This window comes from Kogia breviceps, chromosome 14 (assembly GCF_026419965.1).
Source record: "Kogia breviceps isolate mKogBre1 chromosome 14, mKogBre1 haplotype 1, whole genome shotgun sequence".
Lineage (NCBI taxonomy): Eukaryota > Metazoa > Chordata > Mammalia > Artiodactyla > Physeteridae > Kogia > Kogia breviceps.
The window spans coordinates 5,325,945-5,344,176 of record NC_081323.1 but is presented as its reverse complement, the minus strand read 5'-3'; the positions used below and the strand labels follow the sequence as shown (position 1 = coordinate 5,344,176).

The following is an 18,232-nucleotide window of genomic DNA, read 5'->3' as shown; positions in this document are numbered from 1 at the left end:
GTGTGATCGTGAATGTACGCTAGGGTGTGGGCGCTCAGACCCCTGGCGTGGGCACGAAGATGTGGTTTCTGCTGATTTCCATTTCCGGAGCCTTTTCATGAGGTCTGGGAACCTCTGGGTGATGGGGCCCCTCTCTTGAGATTGGTTATGGAATTAGGTGCCCAGTGCAAAATGAAAATGTGCAACCCCTTGTTCAAACAGTATCAAGACTTTCAAGGTGGCAGCAGCAAAGCATTAAACCAAGCGTGGGGCCTTTCCGAGCGTGCGGACCCCGTGTGGCTGCCCCTCGGCCCTGTCGCCTCCCTCTCCCTGGCAGCGTGAGCGTGTGTGACCTGGGCTGGGCCGTGGTCACGCGATCAGCAGGAAGGGTCTTTAACGTCTGTAAAAGTGACCTCCCAGCCCCCAGTCACGGAAGCAGCCAGGAGCCGGGTCAGGACATGGAGCCCCTGATAAAAGCACTCTCCCAGCTGTTCTCCTTAAGTCCAAGTGAGCTTTGTTCCCTTGGACCAGAGGCCGGCGAGTGTGTGCAGCTCCTGCTTTTAGCCAGCCTGGCGGGACGCTGAGGGTGAGGCTGTCTGCGCACGGGACACCCATCGGGGGGCCGGGACTGGCTCAGCTGGGCGGGCAGCAGGGACAGAGCTGGTGAGCCCTGGAGGCAGAGGCCAGGGCCGAGGGGCAGGATGTCCTGAGAGCCCAGAGCCCCTCCCTGGCACGAGAACCGGATGCTGCCATCTGGGGGCTCCTCCATGGGGCTTGGGGCTGCCCTCACGGCTGCCACTTGACACCGGCCCCAGGGTTACACTCTGCTGGAAAAGTGTGTTTCCCCACGTCTCTGCAAAGTTCTCTGTGATCTCCAGAAACCACCCACCCAGGGCTTGAACGCGCCCGCTGGGAACCTCGGGGATTCTGCCCGGAACCTTCCGGGTCCCTCCCTCCTGAGCTCTGAGGTCCCTCAGGGAGGGGACTGGGCTCGGCTTGTTCCCTGGGGTCTCCCAGAGGCTGGCACAGCGCTGCGTGGGGGGGCCGAAGAGCCTTTGCGTGGAGGGGGAGCACAGCAGGCCCCTGTGTAGCCCACGCCATCAGAGCTGGTGTTCATTAGAATCCTCCTCGGAGGCTGGGGTCCCAGCAAGCGTGCTATCTAGTCCTCTGACATTTTATTTTAATGGAAAGCCCGATGATTCACGTGCATTGGCTTATTTTTTGATGCAGGACAAGGTCCTTCCTGCAAGGGTCTGAGGGGTCTGCTGACAGCTCACGTCTTTCTTGCATAAACCACATGCCTAAATCATCTCCTGCTTTTTGCAGTTTCTCTTTCTTTAAAGTGGAGAGAGAAGGAATATGTTCACAGAGACAACCAACCAGAGAGGTTCTGGGCAGACTTCAGTGCTCTAAAGTAAACTTGTCCTTTCAGTTAATTAATCAACAGAGATTTATTTGGCATGACCGCGCGCTGGAGCCGGCCGCTAGATGCCGAGAGAGCAGAGGAAAAATGAGCTGAGGGAAATTCTGCCTGAGTGCAGCGAAGTTGGTTTTCTGTTTTATAAATGCAGAAACCAAGGCTCAGAGAGGTTGTGAGTTACCTAAGGCCACACAGCATGTGCATGGCAGGCTTTGGCCTGCAAGGAAGATGAGTGCAGAAGTTGGCTAGAAGAGCTGGGAAAACGGGGTATCATTTGGTGGTTAAGATTCAGGCTTTGGTGCCAGTGGAATTGGGTTCACATTCTGCCTCTGGGACCTTGGGCAGGACCTTTCCCTTCCAAACCTGGGTTCCCTCATCCTCTGAGGGTTGTACTTTGCTACGTGCCAGCTGACCTTTTGGAGACTGTTTGTCACCTGTAAGATGGGGACAGAAAGAGTACCACTTCAGCCACTCAGCAGATATTTACTGAGCACCTACTACGTACCACGCACCATTCCGGGAGGTGGGATGCAGCCGGGAACCAAGCAGCCCCCACAAGTTATTGTGAGAGTTGATGGGGGATATGGGCTGCGTGCCCGGCCCCGGCTCCCTCTTCAAGCCAGCGTTGGGGCACATCCGGGCAACAGGGCTGCACGGCAGGTGGACTTTGGCCAAACCGACCCCCAGCTCTGAGGTTCCATCATCTGTCCTCAGCCTGCCGGGCCAGGTCAGGAGCCCTAGGGAAGCGGGGGGAGGACCGGGGGCCAGGAGAGGGGAGAAGGACTGGGGAGAGGAGTCGGGGAGAGGGGTTGCCACCATCGTTGCCCTTCTCTGGGGTAGAGGCGAGTGCTGACGGGCAGGTCTCTCCGTCAGCTCTTCACTGCCCTGTGCTGTGGACCCGCAGGACCACCCAGTGGGGAGGGGGCCCCAGTTGACAGATGAGGAAACGGAGGCACAGGGGGTGAAGTCACTTGCTTACCATCGCCCAGCTCGAGGTGTGGAGTCGGGGTGGTGTCCCTCTGCAGCCTGATCTTTTAATGATAAGGTATTGAGAGAGGAGAGAGGTGGGGAGAGGATGGGAGAGAGGAAGAGACTTGGCTACGGGAAGACGATGTCCCGCTTCGGGGGGCTTTCTGGACCCCCCTCGCTTGCCCTCCAGCCGTGCCTCTCTGAGGGGCTCAGGCTCAGCCCATCTCTGGGGCAAGCTTTTGGGCCCGGACCCGTGGAAGCTGTTACTCTTCTCTGAAGACGGTGCCCCCCTCTTTGGGGTTGGGTTTATCCTTCCCAGCCAGGGACCTGGCATCTCTGGAAGCCCGGGAGGCTATTTTAAAACCTTACAGCTGGTTTTTATCGAGGCTGCTGATACGTACATGTGGAAACCTTGGGTTCGTTCTGCCAACACTGAATTAACTTTGCAAATGAGCGGGAATGGTACTGATCTGGAGCGGAGCTTGGCGGGGGGCATGCAAGGCTGCAGCCAGTGCTCTGTCCCCACCTGGGCTCTGGGAGGAAGGGGGTCACCTACCGGGTCTCCGTGCGACCCCGAGCAAGTCCCTTCCCGTCTCTGGGCCCCAGTCTCCCAACAATGAGGACAGGGCAGCCGGGACTGGTTGAGCACGCCCGCTCTCGTCTTTCAGGTGGGAAAGCGAGGCTCAGAGAGGGGCTGCTGCCGGCCCAGGTCACCCAGGAGTAGCCAGAAGACGTAGAGTTTGAACCCAGCTCTGGTCTGACTGTCGAGCGCAGCCGCTCCGCTCCTTCCCTGCACGGCTCCCAGGCCCACTTCACCCTCACAGCGAGGAAATGCTCTCATGGTCCCATCTTGCAGTGGAGGAAACTGGGGCGCAGAGAGCGGTGACGTCCCCGGGGGTCTGCCCTCCAGTCACCAGTTCCTGGTTTCCTCCTGCTTCGGTTCCCTCCGTCTCCCCTCTCGCTCCAAGCGCTGCTTCTTCGGGAGACCTTCTCTGACCCCCAAACTAGACTCCACGCTCCTTTGGGGCGCTTACTATATAGTTTTTCCATTTGCTGCTGTAACCCATCACCACAAACGTAGTGGCCGAAAACGACAGCCTTTATTAGCGCAGTTTGCGTGGGTCAGAAGCGCGGTGGGCCCCACCTGCTCGCTGTTTCGGGGTCTCCCAAGGTGGTGGTAGGCTGCACTCCTTTCTGGAGGCCCCTGGGAGCAGCTGTTTCCCGCTCCCTTGAGTCGCTGGCAGAATTCAGAGGCTTGGCGCATGGTCCCCACCTCCAGCAGCCTCCAGGCCAAGTCTTCCTCCTCTGCCGTCTCTCTGATTCTCTCCTTCAATTCTCTTCCACTTTTTCTCTTGAGGTGTGATTGACATATAAAATTATATATCTGGGGCTTCCCTGGTGGCGCAGTGGTTGGGAGTCCGCCTGCCGATGCAGGGGGACGCGGGTTCGTGTCCCGGTCCGGGAAGATCCCACGTGCCGCGGAGCGGCCGGGCCCGTGAGCCATGGCCGCTGGTCCTGCGCGTCCGGAGCCTGTGCTCCACAACGGGAGAGGCCGCAACAGTGAGAGGCCCGCATACCGAAAAAAAAAAAAAAAAAAAAAAAATTATATATCTGTATAACATGTTATCTTCCACTTTTAAGGCTCTTTGTGATTACATTGGACCTGGATAGTCCAGGATAATCCTTCCTCTCAAGCTCAGCTGTTTATTTTTATTTTTTAATTAATTAGTTTATTTATTTTTGGCTGCGTCTTGCAGCTTGTGGGATCTCAAGTTCCCTGACCAGGGATCGAACCTGCGCCCTTGGCAGTGAAAGCGTGGAGTCCTAACCACTGGACCACCAGGGAATTCCCAAGGTCAGCTATTTAGATAAATAAATCATGGGGATGTAATGTACAACAAGGTGACTGTACTTCGTAATACCATATTGCATATTTAAAAGTTGCTGAGAGGGTAGATTAACTTGAAGTCTTCACTAGCAGAAGAAAAAAGGAAAACATTTCGTGACTGTGCATGGGGACGGATGTTAGCTATTGAGGTGATCATTTCTCAGTGTACACAAATATTGAATCCTTATGCTGTACACCTGAAATGAATATAATGTATGTCAATTATACTCAGTTAAAAATTAACTAATAAAAAATTTAAAAAGATTTTCTCAGTGTAACCTGAAATATAAAATGAAATGAGTAGAAATTTAAAAGACTATATTTATTTTATTTATTTGGTTGCACCAGGTCTTGTTTGTGGCAGGTGGCAGGTGTGCTCCTTAGTTGTGGCCGGCGGGCTCCTTAGTTGCAGCAGGCAGGCTCCTTAGTTGCGGCATGCGAACTCTCAGTTGCGGCGTGCATGTTGGATCTAGTTCCCTGACCAGGGATCGAACCCAGGCCCCCTGCATTGGGAGCACGGAGAGTTAACCACTGCACCACCAGGGAAGTCCCTAAAATGAGTAGAAGTTTCTTAAAAAAATCTTTAACTTGTTCCCTTAAAAGCGGGTCATTCTAATTTGCCTAGATGTTTTCATTCATTTTCTAATTTCTCATATATTTCTGTTTCCTGCCTAAGTGACTCCACAGTTTTAAGACCTTCCAGTCTGTGCACGTGAAATTGTCACATATCCCAACTGTACCTAACGTTTAAAATTAAGGGAAAACATCTCGTATGGTATGTGAAACAAAAAAAGGTCAGCTGTTTAGTAAACTCAATTCCATTTGCAGCCTTAACCGCCCTTTGCCATGTAACCTAACAAATTTACAGAATATGGGGATCGGGATTGGACAAGGTTGGGGGACCACTATTTTCCTCCCATAGTTACCTTACTGGTCTTTTGCATCACACACATTTATCAAATTTGTCATTATATATTCACTTGTGAGATTCTTTGTGTTCTGTCTCCTTCCCAAGACCATTAGAGGGTTGGAGGTACTGAGTATAAATTCCCTGGACAAACAGCAGAAGCTCCATGTTGTTATATATCAATAAAGAGGGTTGGATGCTCAGTTTCTCCCCTGCCCCAAACAGGGCTGCTGTGTCCAGTCGCACAAGTTGTGGACTGCACAACTCCAGGGCTCGGCTCACACCTAAAACTCTGTGATCCTTGTGGTTGGGTGGAGTCCAGCCTTTAGGGCCGTGGGCCATGGCTCTGCCTCTGAACCCGGAGCCTGTGTCCTTAACCCTGGCTGCCTTTGGAGTCATCCAAAGGGCTTTAAAAATCCTGATGCCCAGGCCACGCCCCAGACCAGCTGCTTTGGAATCTCTGGAGTGGACCCTGGCATCTGCATTGACTCCAAGGTTGGGCTGAGGTGCGAGCTTCCCTCCGGAAGGGTCAGAGAAAGAGTTATGTAACACAGAGGGCGGGAAGCCCACTCAGCTAACTTTGCATAACTGAGGCCCAGCAGCTGCTGGTGACACATGTGCTTTCCTCTCCCACAGGCCCCATTTCCTCACTCTGTGTGGCTGTGGCCCAGCTCTGGGGTTTCCTGGGGCCAATTAGTCGGCCTACACGGGCAGCTGCCCTCATGGCCTCAGGGATGATTCTGGATCTGCCAACATCTGGCTGTCCGTGGACATGGGCCGCTCTTGTCCATCAGCACTGCTCCATCAAGGGTGACGATGGCTCTGCTGGATGACCAGCTGACTGCAGAGAGGGTAGGGAGGCCTGGGGCCGGGCAGAGGGGGAGCAGATTCCCTCAGGGAGCCCATGAGGGCTCTTGCTTGGATGTCACTTGAAGGTTGCCAGATCCTAAGTTCCACTTGGCCGCGGTCAATTTGCTGGCCCGTTAGTCGGGAATTATTTCCTCGGAGGGCTCCGGGCACAGCTTCCGAAGTCTGGGCGGCTCACTTTTGGGGCCAGGCGATGAAGTGTACTGGCAGCCAGAGCGAGATAGGGCATCGCGGTCTGCTGGGGTAACGCGCTGTCAACACTTTGTTTCCAGGACACTTCTGCTCTGCCGGGCGCCTTGGGACCCAGTGCGGGGGGGAAGGAGGGGCTGGACTGAGGGAGCCCGGGGTGGGAGCCAGCAAGAGATGGGACTGTGGGCGGCACGTCTCCCCATTTCCCAGGAGTACTCGTGGCCCTGCCCCCGCCAGTGGAAGGCTGGGACACATCTCCGGGCCTGGCAGGTGTCTGGCTTCCTCCAGGGTCACCCAGAGCCACACAGCCCCGGACCTGGTGGCCCTCTGCCCTCGGCACTCAGCTCCCTGCTCTCCCCAAAGGCTTGTGTTTCTTTGGCCTGTTGGCCGGGGCCCTGGGCATTTCTGTTTCCTGCTCAGTGAAGTAGGCAGTGCGGGTGGGGAGTCTTCAGGGTCAATGCAGGGCAGGAAAGTGGGAGGACCAGGGCTCCTCCCTGGCAACCCCCCCAAAGGTGAGGCATCACGTGGTACACCTACCCCCTTGACGCTAACACGGCCCCTCCACCCGTGGCCCTGGGGTGTCACCGCGCTAACAGTCTGCTGTGCCCTCTGCTCTGGCTTGGCCACGCCCCAGATGGGGCCAGTCAGATGCTGCAGCTTGCCCAGGAAAGGGTGGAGGTTCGTGATAGAAGACCACCCTTCTCGGTGGTGCTGCAAATTTGTTTCCATGATAATACCTGGCAAAGCTTGCCGGGCACCTGCTAGGGACCGTTCTCAACCTGGGTACCAATGAGTTCATTTAATCCTCAGAAAGCCTTGGGCGCCAGGTAAGCTCTTGTACCCATTTTGTAGATAAGAAGACCGAGGCACGGAGAGCTCAGCTGACAGGGCCACACACTCTTGGGAGCAGTGCTAGAGTGGGGGCACAGCCTGAGCGCCTCGGCTCTGGGAAGAAGCCTGCTGACCCTGAGTCTGCACGTGCCTTGGGAGGGGATTCTCGGCCCGGCCAGCCGCAGAGGTCACGGGGAGCGCTTCGGCCGCTCAAGGGGAACCGGAAATTTGGAAACCACATTCTTATCTGCTCCCCACAAGAGCTGCAGCTCGGCAGGGCTCCTGAGCAGCGAAAGTCGGCTGGTTCTTCATTCACTCGCTCATTCATTTATTCAACCAATGTCGAGGCAGGCCTTCTCCTGCACTGGGTTCCCCACCCAGGGCAGCAGCCTTAGGCGGTCAGGCCACGCCCCCTCTCCTGGAGTTCCAGGTCCGAAGGGGAGACTGGTAATGAGTCAGCAAGCGCGTGGTGTCCGTGCTGTGGCAGGTGGAAGGGCTAGAAAGACCATTCAAGTGGGTTATTAGAGACTGGAGGCTGATGGGATGGGTGCTACGGGGTGCTCAGGGAGGCCTCTGGGGAGGAGACATTTGAGCAGAGACCCGAACGAAGAGAAGGGGTGAGCCAGGCAGAGGAGAGGTGTGTTAGTCTTCAAAGCTGTGTAACAAAAGTACCGTAAACTTAGTGGCTGAAAGAGCACTCAGGGTGTCCGCGGGTCAGGGGTCGGCACGTTTCAGCCGAGCTCTCTGCTCAGAGTCTGACAAGGCTGCAGCCGTGGAGTCGGCTGGCCTGAGTTCTCATCTAGAGGCTCATCTCCAAGCTCCCTCAAGTTGTTGGCCAACTCAGAACTGAGATGCCTTTGTCCCACTTGCTGTTGGCTGGGAACAGCTCTCAGCTTTGAAGGGACCTGGGAGCTCCCAGGTCCTTACCGTGTGACCTCCTCCTTCAGCCCTCTCACACTTTCAAGCTCTGATTTCAGAAAGTACGGGTCCCTTTTAAGAGCTCACCTGATTAGATCAGGTCCACCCTAGGTAATCTCCCTTTTGAGAAACTCCAAGTCAACTAGTTAGTAACTTCCTCCTGGGACGGATATTCCATCCCATTCACAGTGCTGACCACGTTCAAGGGCAGGGGATTAGGCTGAGTGCCTGCACCAGGGAGACAGTGCTCTGCCACCCGCAAGGGATGCGGGCTCTTCCGTGTTGCCGGGGGAGACAAGAGCGCTCTCTGGAAGGACTCCTGGCCAAACTGCCTTAGAAAGAAATGTCAGTGAGAGGCACAGGCTCCATTCCAAAGCCTTCCTTTGGCCGGCTTTGGGAGTTTCTCCAAGTGCTGGATACTGTGTCTGAGAGCCAAGTGTGGCGTCTGCTCCTGTGTGGCTGCATCCTTCACAACAGAGAGAGACGGGGTACTTCTCAGGGTTCTCTCTGTCACGAGTGACACAAAACCTGCCTCAACTGACTTAAGAAAAATAATTTTTATGTAACTGACATGGTCTGGGTCTGGCTTCAGGCACAGCTGGATCCAGGAGATCAAATGCTGTCCTCAGGACTTGATCCCTCTCCACCTCTGGCTCTGTCTTCCTTTCCAGTCAGCTCCTGGCAGCTCAAGATTTACAGCCGCCCACCTCCCTTTCTAATAGAAACGCAGATTATTTCTTTCCAACAGTTTCACAGAATTAACTCAGACTGGATTGTTCTGGGGCATGTTTCTATCCGTGAATCAGTCGCTGAGGCCTGGAGGATGGAGTAAGCTGATGAGCCAGGCCTGAGTCACATGTCCACCCTTGGACCCCGGGAGAGGGGTTCCCCTGCCCAAACAATAGGGAATCCAGTGGGGCAGAGGGTCCTGTAAGAAAATTCTAAGTGCTGTTTCCAGAAGATGTAGGAATGCATACTGGGGCATGGGAGGGGGAGCAGAGAGTGATGTCAGAGACCATAGCTGTCTCTGCATTTGATGAGACAAAACCAGGGGGAGAGGTGTGAACACCCGTGTCCCACACCAGCCAGGGGCAAGGAGCCAACTGAGGGGAAATTCTAAAGCCGCTGCATGCGTGTGTGTGAATCAGTGGGCCCTCCCTGAGGTGGGTGGATGGAGGGAGGAGCTCGGGGGGCAAAGGGGATACAGCCATCCCCGGGGGAGAGGGGGACTTCCTAAGACTGGGAAGGGGAGGGGGCGTGGCCAATTCCCTGCAGTGACGGTAGTGGGTGGATGGCAGGATCCCCGGGGCGCACTGTCTCCTTGGGGCACCTGGCGAGGCCTGACCCATCTCGGGGGCTCCAGCTCTGGCCCAGCAGAGGCTGCAGATCTGCCTCCTTCAGGTGGCCACGTGGGCTTCGACGACCGGGTGCATCAGGGCAACGTGTGGGGAGTGAGCAGCCAGCACCTGGAAAGTTCTACCCGGGGAGGGACCCTGGCTTTTCATGATACCTGGGACACCGGGGCAGCATGGGCGATCGGATTTGTGAGGCCCAGTGCAAAGTGGAGATGAAGACCTTTGTTTAAAAACTGTTACAGAGTTTCAAGACAGCAGAGTATCCAACCAAGCGCAGGCCCTTCTTAGCACGGGGCTGCGTGTCTCCCTGGCCGTGCCTACGTGTGAAGCTGCCCTGCAGTGGGGGAGGAGCCCAGCTCTTCCCTCCAAAAATCAAGTTTTGGGCTTCCCTGGTGGCGCAGTGGTCGCGAGTCCGCCTGCCGATGCGGGGAACACGGGTTTGTGACCCGATCCAGAAGGATCCCATGTGCCGCGGGGCGGCTGGGCCCGTGAGCCATGGCCGCTGCGCCTGCGCGTCTGGAGCCTGTTCTCCGCAACGGGAGAGGCCACAGCGGTGAGAGGCCCGCGTACCGCAAAAAACAAAACAAAACAAAAATCAAGTTTTATCTGACTTAGAAGAATTGAGTCAAGTGATGCCTCCCGCTTCCACTGCGGCATCCTTCTCCCCCCAGGCACTCCGCCCGGGGTCGCATCCTCTCTGGGCTGCAGTAGGAAGAAAGACAGACTCTGCTCGCCTGTGCCAGAGGGGAGAGATGCACTCGCTGGGCTCAGAGCCTCATTTCAAAGGTAGAAGAGCCTGAATGTGATTCAAATCTGGGTTAAATACAGCTGTTGCCATTGATCAGCTGTGTGACCCCGGAGAGACGGTTCCTCTCTGACCCTCAGGCTCCTTCTCTGCGGGATGTAGGTTCTGATGGCGACAGGTTAGTTGGGCCCGCACGGAGCAGCCTTGGGGGTGGCCGCATCGCTGGGCTCCGAGGTTTCTCCGTCGTCCATTGGGAGAACTTGTGCAGGGTGTGGGGCGTGCTTGCTGGGGGGCGCTGTCCGTCTGCAATCACCCCGGAGTCCGGGACACCCCGAGAACGGGGCCTGGTCTCTGTCTGCGGCCACCTCTGCTGGCACTGCCTCGGGGGTGTGTGAGGTGAGGACTTAATGCCCCATCATGCACCCCCAAGTTCCTCCTGCCGCTTGGCCTCCCCGCACGCCCCGCCCTGCCACAGGGCCCTGGCTGTTCTGCAGGGTCACCGATGCCAGAGTCCTTTCGTCTTGTTCTGAGGGGCCCACCTCCTTCCCTCCCTCTGTGCGTCCCCATCCGAAGGCCTCCAGCGGGTCCCGGGTCCTCAGGCAGGAGCACCTCCACCAGTCTGCAGGCTCAAGGTCTGTTCTGGCTGCCAGGGGCCAGAGGCATCCCAGGGATGTTCTGAGAAGGTCGCCCCTGTGCTCTGCGGTCCCATCAGATGCTGGCTCCGTCCCGCAGCGTGCCTGGGGGAGTATGAACTCAAAGCGCCCACCCACCGCCGGCAGTGGAGCAGGTGTCCCCTGCGGGAGAGGTGATTTTCGTCCGAGACCACGGGAACCAGAGCGATGCCATTGCTGGCATCACGGCAAACGTCTGGCAGCTGCTGGCCGACGGCCTCTGATTGGCTTATCTCCTGGAGCTGCGTGGTGATACTTTGACTTTTCCCAGAGTCCCCTTCCCTCCTCCCCTTGTTCCTCTTGACAATGGTGCGGGCCACTCTGGCCTCTAGATCGATTTGCACTTTGACCACGGGGAGCTTTGAGGGGAGGTGGGAGCAGGGGCGGCCAGGCTGCTTGGGTAAAGGTATCTGTTAACAGCGGTCTCCACATTTCACTCTCTGAAGGCTGAGACCTGAGCAAGGCTGGCTCCAGGAGCGTGTGGCCTGGGTGGTCACACAGGCCCTCGAACCCTAAAGGACCCCATGCTTGGTTTAGTGCTCTGCTGTCACTCTTGGGAGATTCTCAACACTTTTCGAACAAGGGCCCCGAATTTCCTTTTCTCGCTGGGCCCTGCCCTTGGATTATGGGGCTGGTTGGGGCCCTGAGGTTGCCCCCCGCCGCCATGGGAAGAGCCCCTGTTTTTCCCAAACGTTCTCGAATGTCTGCTTCCTCCTGAGGGCTGTCTCACTGATGTGGCCCCGCTGGGGGCGGTTCATTCATTCTGGTCCAGGGGCCCCCTCAGAGCTGCCCCGCTGCACCCCATTTCTGATCCTCCAGCTTTTTCTTTAATTTTCGACCTTTTTCTGGCCATCGATTCATCGAGTCTGAGCTGGTGCCAGGCTGACCCCTCTTGCTTCAGCATCTCGCTGAGTCCTCACAAAACCCCCCAGGGGACGGAAACGATCGTCAGTCTAGTTTACAGATGGGGAAGTCGAGGCTGGGAGACATGCGACAGGCTGAGACGGCCCTGAATCCAGGCTGCAGAGCCCAGGACCCTTAGTAGACGTTTCCTGCCCACAAAGGGCAGAGGTCTCCGCCACAGAGGTCGGAGGAGGGAAGAGCGTGTCCTGGGTCCACATCCTCCTCCCCTTTGCAATCTCCCTTCCCCAGGGCTTGCTCTGTGCTGGGGACGGTGCAAGATTTTGAGGTGGTCGGGATCCATGGCTGCATCTTTGGGAGGGGGGTTGGCCACCCATGAGACCCGTCAGTGGGGGCCACGAGCGGTTAGTACCAGGAGCCAGCCTGGACCTCGCCTGGGCTGGCAGAGTGGCCTCCCTGGGGACATGAGGCACCGGCCGAGCCAGGGTTCCCAGGGCTGGGCTCTAAGGAGCTTTTTAAAGCCATTTCCTGGGCTGGAAAGAGGAGGATGCCAATTAAGTGCCCGGCTGAAGCGTGAGACCCAAATGTCCTGGAGCCCAGTCATGGAGGCTCGTCGAGCTTCTGGCCCGGCCCGGCCCGGCATCTGGGGTGAAACGGGCCCAGGAACCTCTCCTTGGTGCCCCTTACGAGGGGAGAAGCTCTGAGCAGACCTCTCAGGACTGTACGTGCCCCCCAGTATCCCAGGGGTTCCTCACAATCCACGTTCTGGTGGTGCTGCTGCTGCTGGCCCAGGGAGGGAGAGAGAGAAGGAAAGAAAGTGGGAAAGGGAAAAAGAAAGAGAGGTGGAGAGGGAGGGAGAGAGCGTGGAAGGAAGGGAAGGAGGGAGGGAGGGGGGAGGGAGGGGAGGAAGGGGGCATGTACTCTGTGGAAGAGACGCCCCAGGGGGCGGGGGTGATGCTGTGCGGTGGTGACTGGCACAGGTTTTGCCATCGGAGTCCTAGGACCGAATTCCAGCCCCATCACTGACGGCTGGGACTCAGGGCCTCAGTTTCCTCCTCTTGAGAATGGCCTAATGACAGTTCCTGCTTGGTGCGCTGGGGTTAGGAGGCAGAGGGCCTGGTTCCCGGCAGAAGCTCCAACTATGTGGGTTTTACGGTCGTATTTGAAATATGACCAAGTGTGGATCTTTCCAGAGACCCCGCCCTGATTTAGGACTCCTCTGAAAAGATGGATTTATCATCAGGCATTGGAAGATTCTTTTAAAAGAACTCCCGAAGGTGGGGAAAATCACATGTTTTAGCTACTGGGGAGTGGGTTTGGGGTAGAAGATTAGAAAGGAAAGTTGAATTTTGGGCTTTGTATTCCTTTGTATGTATAAGCTCCCTGGGGCCCCTTGAGAACTTCAAGGGGTGCCCTTGAACTCTGAAGAAAAGTTGCAAAGATAGCACAGTGTTTGCGTACGTCCCTCACTCAGTTTGAATTTCCCGTAACGCTGTCATTCCACACGACCGGGGTTCTGCATCAACCCTGGTACATCGTTCACCCAACGCTAGACTTGATTTCGAGTCCACAGTGTGTCCGCGTCAGGCTCGCATCCAGGATGTACTTTGCATTTAGCGCTCATGGTTCCTTAGTCCTCTGGTCTGTGACAGCTTCTCCATCGTTCCTCGTTTTTGGTGATCTTGGCCATTTTGGGGAGTAGAGCTCAGGTGTTTTGTGAGTTGTCCCCTGATCTGGGTCTGCCTGATGTTTTCCTCATGACTAGACCAGGGTTTGGGGTTTCTGGAAGGAAAACCACAGAGGGGAAATACCCTTCCTGTGACATCCTTCCACGGGCTACATGATATCCACATGGCACTGTTTTCACTCGTTAGCCATCCTGGAAAACTAATAATATTACATCTTTCCACCCAAAGCGTGGAGGTGTGTACATCTGTCTCTTGGAGCTGTGGAGGTCTCCACGGCAAAGTCATCTCCAGGGGTCACTCTGAGGGAGGGCAACAGGGACCTGTAACGGCAGTGGTCACTGGGGACTTCAACCCCATCTGTCGTATTTTCATTTTGATGAAGCTTTTTGCTTTCTCTGTGAAATGGTAATTGAACGTGTGAGCGGCCCTAGAGCTTACTCACTGCACGTATACACATACACACACATGTACACACACAAATACACCCATAGACACACACGCACGCCTACACACACGCGAGTGCAAGCCAACTGGGGAAATCGGAATAAAATGGGTGGCTGCTGTGGCCACGTCAACATCCCGGTTGTGATGTTACACTATAGTTTTGCAAGGCGCTACCACCAGGGGAAACGCAGTAAAGGTACACAGGATCTCTTTGAATTATTTCTTACCCCTGCATGGGGATCAATTATCTAAAAACTCAAAGCTTAATTTAAAGTAAATGCTCCAAATGCTTCTGGTTGCGCCCAGAATTAAATCCAAGCCCCTCCGTGCTCCGGCCCCGCCCACCCCAGCACACACCTGAGTTCCCACCTGTGGTCCACGCACCCCTTTCCCCCGGACTGTTTCAGGCCCTCCTACCTCGGTGTCCTCCCACCTCAAGGCCTTTGCACGTGCAGTTCCTATGCCTGGATGGCTCCCCGCCGTCCGCAGGTCCACTTCCCCCGGGTCCGTCCTAGCTGTCCTTAAAGTTTCATTTCAACTGTCCCTTCCTCTGGGAAGGGTCTCCCTCCCAATGGCATCTGTCAGCTCCGCCGGCCCCACCCTGCAGCAGCCCGCGCCTCTCCTTCAACGCTCCCGTGGCGTCATTGTGTGGTTGGTGATTATCGGTTTGCTGTCCACCTTCCCTCTAGACGGTGAGGTCATGCGGGCCCCAGGGCTAAGCAGGCCCTCAGCAAATTCTTGCGGACGAATGAATGGATGAACGAACGAATGAAAATAGCCTTTGCTCCTCAGTTAGTCTGAAACAGGGCCAGAATTTTAATCCTGGTAGTGGAGACGCCAAACTTTCCACCGGAATAAAACTTGTGTTTTCCTTCGGGCCGCTTCTGCTGCGCCCTACCTCGGATGGTGTGTCTGATTTGGGGAGGTTAGGGGCTCATGGGAAGGAATTTTGAAGGACTTTGTCTCCCACGGGGCTCTGGAAAGCCAGCAAGGCATTAAGAAATATCTTTCATCAAACTTTAATTCAGCCCTGAGAACGGATTTAATCTCGGCAAGATAAGCTTATTCCAGGAGTGCAAACAGATGCCGTCTGTGCAGCGCCTGCCTCGACGCTGCTCCGAGACGCAGGCCTGGATCTGCTCGGACATAGGCTTAGCCCAGGAGTGTGAGGAAAAAGGCTTCAGGCGTGGATTTTCCCTTGGAAGTCTCTCAACCAAAGTTTTGGGAGGTATTTGAGGATGTCCTTCTGAGACCAGGCTCAAGGCAGGATGAAATGCCCGCCGGGGGTCAGCCAAGCTCACCTGGGCTCAGAGGCTGTCACTGCGATTCTCTGGCTTCTGGTGATCCTCCCTCCAGGCACCCCAGCCTCGGTTTCCCCATCTGTAAAATGACCAGATGCTCGGCTTTCAAACTTGTATGCGTGTAGGTGTGCAATATTTTCCTCCCATATAAGACGTCTCGAAAGGGTAGTGAAGGTGCCATTGCAAGCTCCCTCCCTCCCCGCCCCCCTTACTCGGTGATGAAGGAAACCCCAGGCAATGACTTCAACCGACACAGCTGCAGCTTCACAGCCAACTCACTGTTTCTTCCGAAGCTCATGTTTTCATATACAAAACAGCGCCTGCAAATGAGATTGTGCTCGGGAAGCCCTCCCTTGCCCGCTGAGCATCTGGCACACGGGAAGGGCTTAGCAGCGGGGTGAGGGTGGCCCCCAAAAGCTATGTACACCTGGAGCCCGTGAATGTGACCTCATTGGGAAGAGGATCTTTGCAGATGCAATTAAGTTAAGGATCTCAAAATGAAGTCATCCTAGATCAGGGTGGACCCCAAGTCCAATGATGAGTGTCCTTAGAAGAGAAGAGGAGGGCTTCCCTGGTGGCGCAGTGGTTGAGAATCCGCCTGCCGATGCAGGGGACACAGGTTCGTGCCCCGGTCCGGGAAGATCCCACATGCCGCGGAGCGGCTGGGCCCGTGAGCCATGGCCGCTGAGCCTGCGCGTCCGGAGCCTGTGCTTCGCAACGGGAGAGGCCACAACAGTGAGAGGCCCGCATATCACAAAAAAAAAAAAAAAAAAAAAGAGAAGAGGAGCGGACATACAGGGAGAAGCCATGTGACCATGGAGACGGAGACTGGAGTGAGGCGGCCACAAGCCCAGGACCCCTGGGGCCACCAGAGAGACCAGGAGAGGACCCTCCCCCAGAGCCTGCAGAGGGACAGAGGCTCTGCCAACAGCGTGACTTTGGACTCTGGCCTCCAGAACTGTGAGAGAATAAATTTCTGTTGTTTTAAGCCAGCGGTTCGTGCTGCATTGTTGCATCAGACACAGGAAAATGAATACAGATGCTGTAAATGGCTGTGATGACAATTGATCTTCTACCTTGTCATCCAACCAGAGCTCACATCCTCGTCTCAGTTTAGGTTGCGTGCGGATCCCCTGTGCTGCGGGGAACATCAGGCATTTATGGGTGTCCCCTTCCCCCCGCCTTCCCGGGCTGATCCCTGGAGGGTGTACGGCCCACCTCTCTACCTCTCTTGCTATAGGATTTTTAGGAAACTTCTCTGACATCCTGCAATCTGACTTGGGCAATTTCCTTGCTGAAATCAGACCTCAGCACGACACTGAACCCCCAGCAGCCAGACTTCCTGGAGGCTGCACCTCCCAAGCAGCCCCAGGTGGATGCATGGGGAGAAGGCTCAGTTGTGTTGTCCTGGGAAAGCGATTTCTTCCAATTCCAAGAAACCCTAAGTCCCGGGGACTTCCCTAAGCACAGCCTCCAACTCTCACAGGCTGAGGAACTAGAGGGTGCAGGAGAATATTTAGCATCTTTTGAGGGGATATGGATAAAAGTGAACCATCAGGGGAGAGGCCAGTGGGGTAGAAGGCATTTGTTCTGGAGCAGGACGGAGCTCGCCATGAATCTCTCTCCACCTTTATTAGCTATTGACCAGAGAGCAAGTTACACCACCTCTCTGAGCCTTACTCTATTCAGCTGCAAAAGGGCATAAAAATGGTGCTGACAGCACAGATCAAGGAGGTAAGGCTGACGTTCTACAGAACACCCAGGGCCGGTGCCCCCGGAGTTGTGCAACCCAGTTCTGTGGACACAGAGGGAAGGCATCCCAAGACGGTGCATCTTAAGACGTGCCAGGCCTGTGTGACTTAAGGGGATGGCCCCTGGGGCCACCTCTGGGGAAGTTTGGAGGATAATCACCCAGACCAGGCCCCCAGCAGGAACCTGCTGCTTCCAATCCAGAGCACAACTCGTCAGGCCTGTCTCCACCCCACGTGGGGGCCCTGCGGTTCTTGAAACTCAGCCTGTCTGAAGCTGAAATTTCCGAGGTTGGCCACCACTGGCTCCTTGTCTCCCGGTGCCCATTGCCAAATCCTCTGCTACGTATTTTCAGTTTGGTTTCCTGCATCTTGGCCACCCTGGTCTGTATCTCCCTCCCTCCAGGCCTGGTGTTCTCACCTCTGAAACGGCACGCGGTGTCCATGGCAAAGGAGATTGTGCTGGGAAAGTCCTTCCCTACTTGCTGAGGCTCTGGCAGGTGGGCCCGTTGCTGCCGGAGTGGTGACTGCCCTCCACTGTGATCTACGCCGGCCTGGGACTTCCCCTCCCTCCTGGTCACAGAGAGAAGGACCTCGGTTGCCGATGTGTGGACACGCTGAGCTCCGGCTGTCCCCCTGCACGTGGCGGTCTGCGTCCCGCCTGCTGGGAGGACTCCTTCCCCTAAGCCTTGCCCTCTGAGGGCTCCTTCTCCTGAATGCCTTTCTGCATTGTCTGAGCCCTTCTTTATTCCTTCAGACCCGTTTCGAGAGTCACCCGCGATGCCCCAGCTCAGCCCCACGAAGGTTTCCCTGGATTTTCTTGGCCTCCATGCCATGGATGTGAACTTGACTTTGCTTTCCAGCTGATAATAACGAGTATTTTTCAGCTTTCTGGAAAGCTTCTGCCTATGCTATCTCATTTAATTCCTGCACTATCCCTGCCCGTCTGGGCGGTGTGAGCCTCGCTGGCCCCATTTCACAGGGAGGAAACTGAGGCCCCAGAGCTCAGGCTGCTGCCCAAAGCCACACAGCCAGCAGGGGGCAGAAGTGGGGTGTAGACATAGACACAGGGCAGTGTCACATCTGAGACCCCGTTGGTTCCACCCGGGGGGCACAGAGCCCTTCTGGAACGCTTCCAGCTGGGCTGGGGCTAGGTTGGGGCGAGTGATGCATGGCCCTGCCCACAGCAAACGCTGTCATCAAGATAAACACGATGCCAAATTAAAAAATATCAAAATCAATGCCAAAAAACATCCATGCTGTACAAAATATGAAAATGTTTAACACAGACAGGCTGCAGCCCTGTGCTGGCACCAGCCTACCTTATTTGCCTCACCCTAAACCCGGCCCTGGCGCCAATAAACATGACTTACGCAAACAGATGGAGGCCTGGGGGCTGGAGTTTACCAATTTGAATTTTCGAACTGAAGACTTCGTGTATGTGCTGCCTC

General features: G+C 55.8%; 1 protein-coding gene across 7 annotated transcripts in view; it reads left to right on the top strand.

Annotated features, from left to right (window-relative positions):
• RBM38 (RNA binding motif protein 38) overlaps positions 1 to 18,232 on the top strand; it is a 112,968-nt gene that overhangs the window by 42,810 nt on the left and 51,926 nt on the right. For 2 of the 7 annotated variants that reach the window (XM_067011823.1, XM_067011818.1), the window contains one exon: positions 4,126 to 4,223. The exons of 4 other annotated variants lie outside the window; for them this stretch is intronic. In XM_067011823.1, coding sequence (XP_066867924.1) covers positions 4,126 to 4,180 — 55 coding nt within the window. In that variant the 3' untranslated portion in view covers positions 4,181 to 4,223. Of the gene's footprint in view, positions 1 to 4,125; positions 4,224 to 17,187; positions 17,286 to 18,232 lie in introns of those variants that run through there. One more of the 7 variants, XM_067011817.1, reaches the window with a different exon arrangement.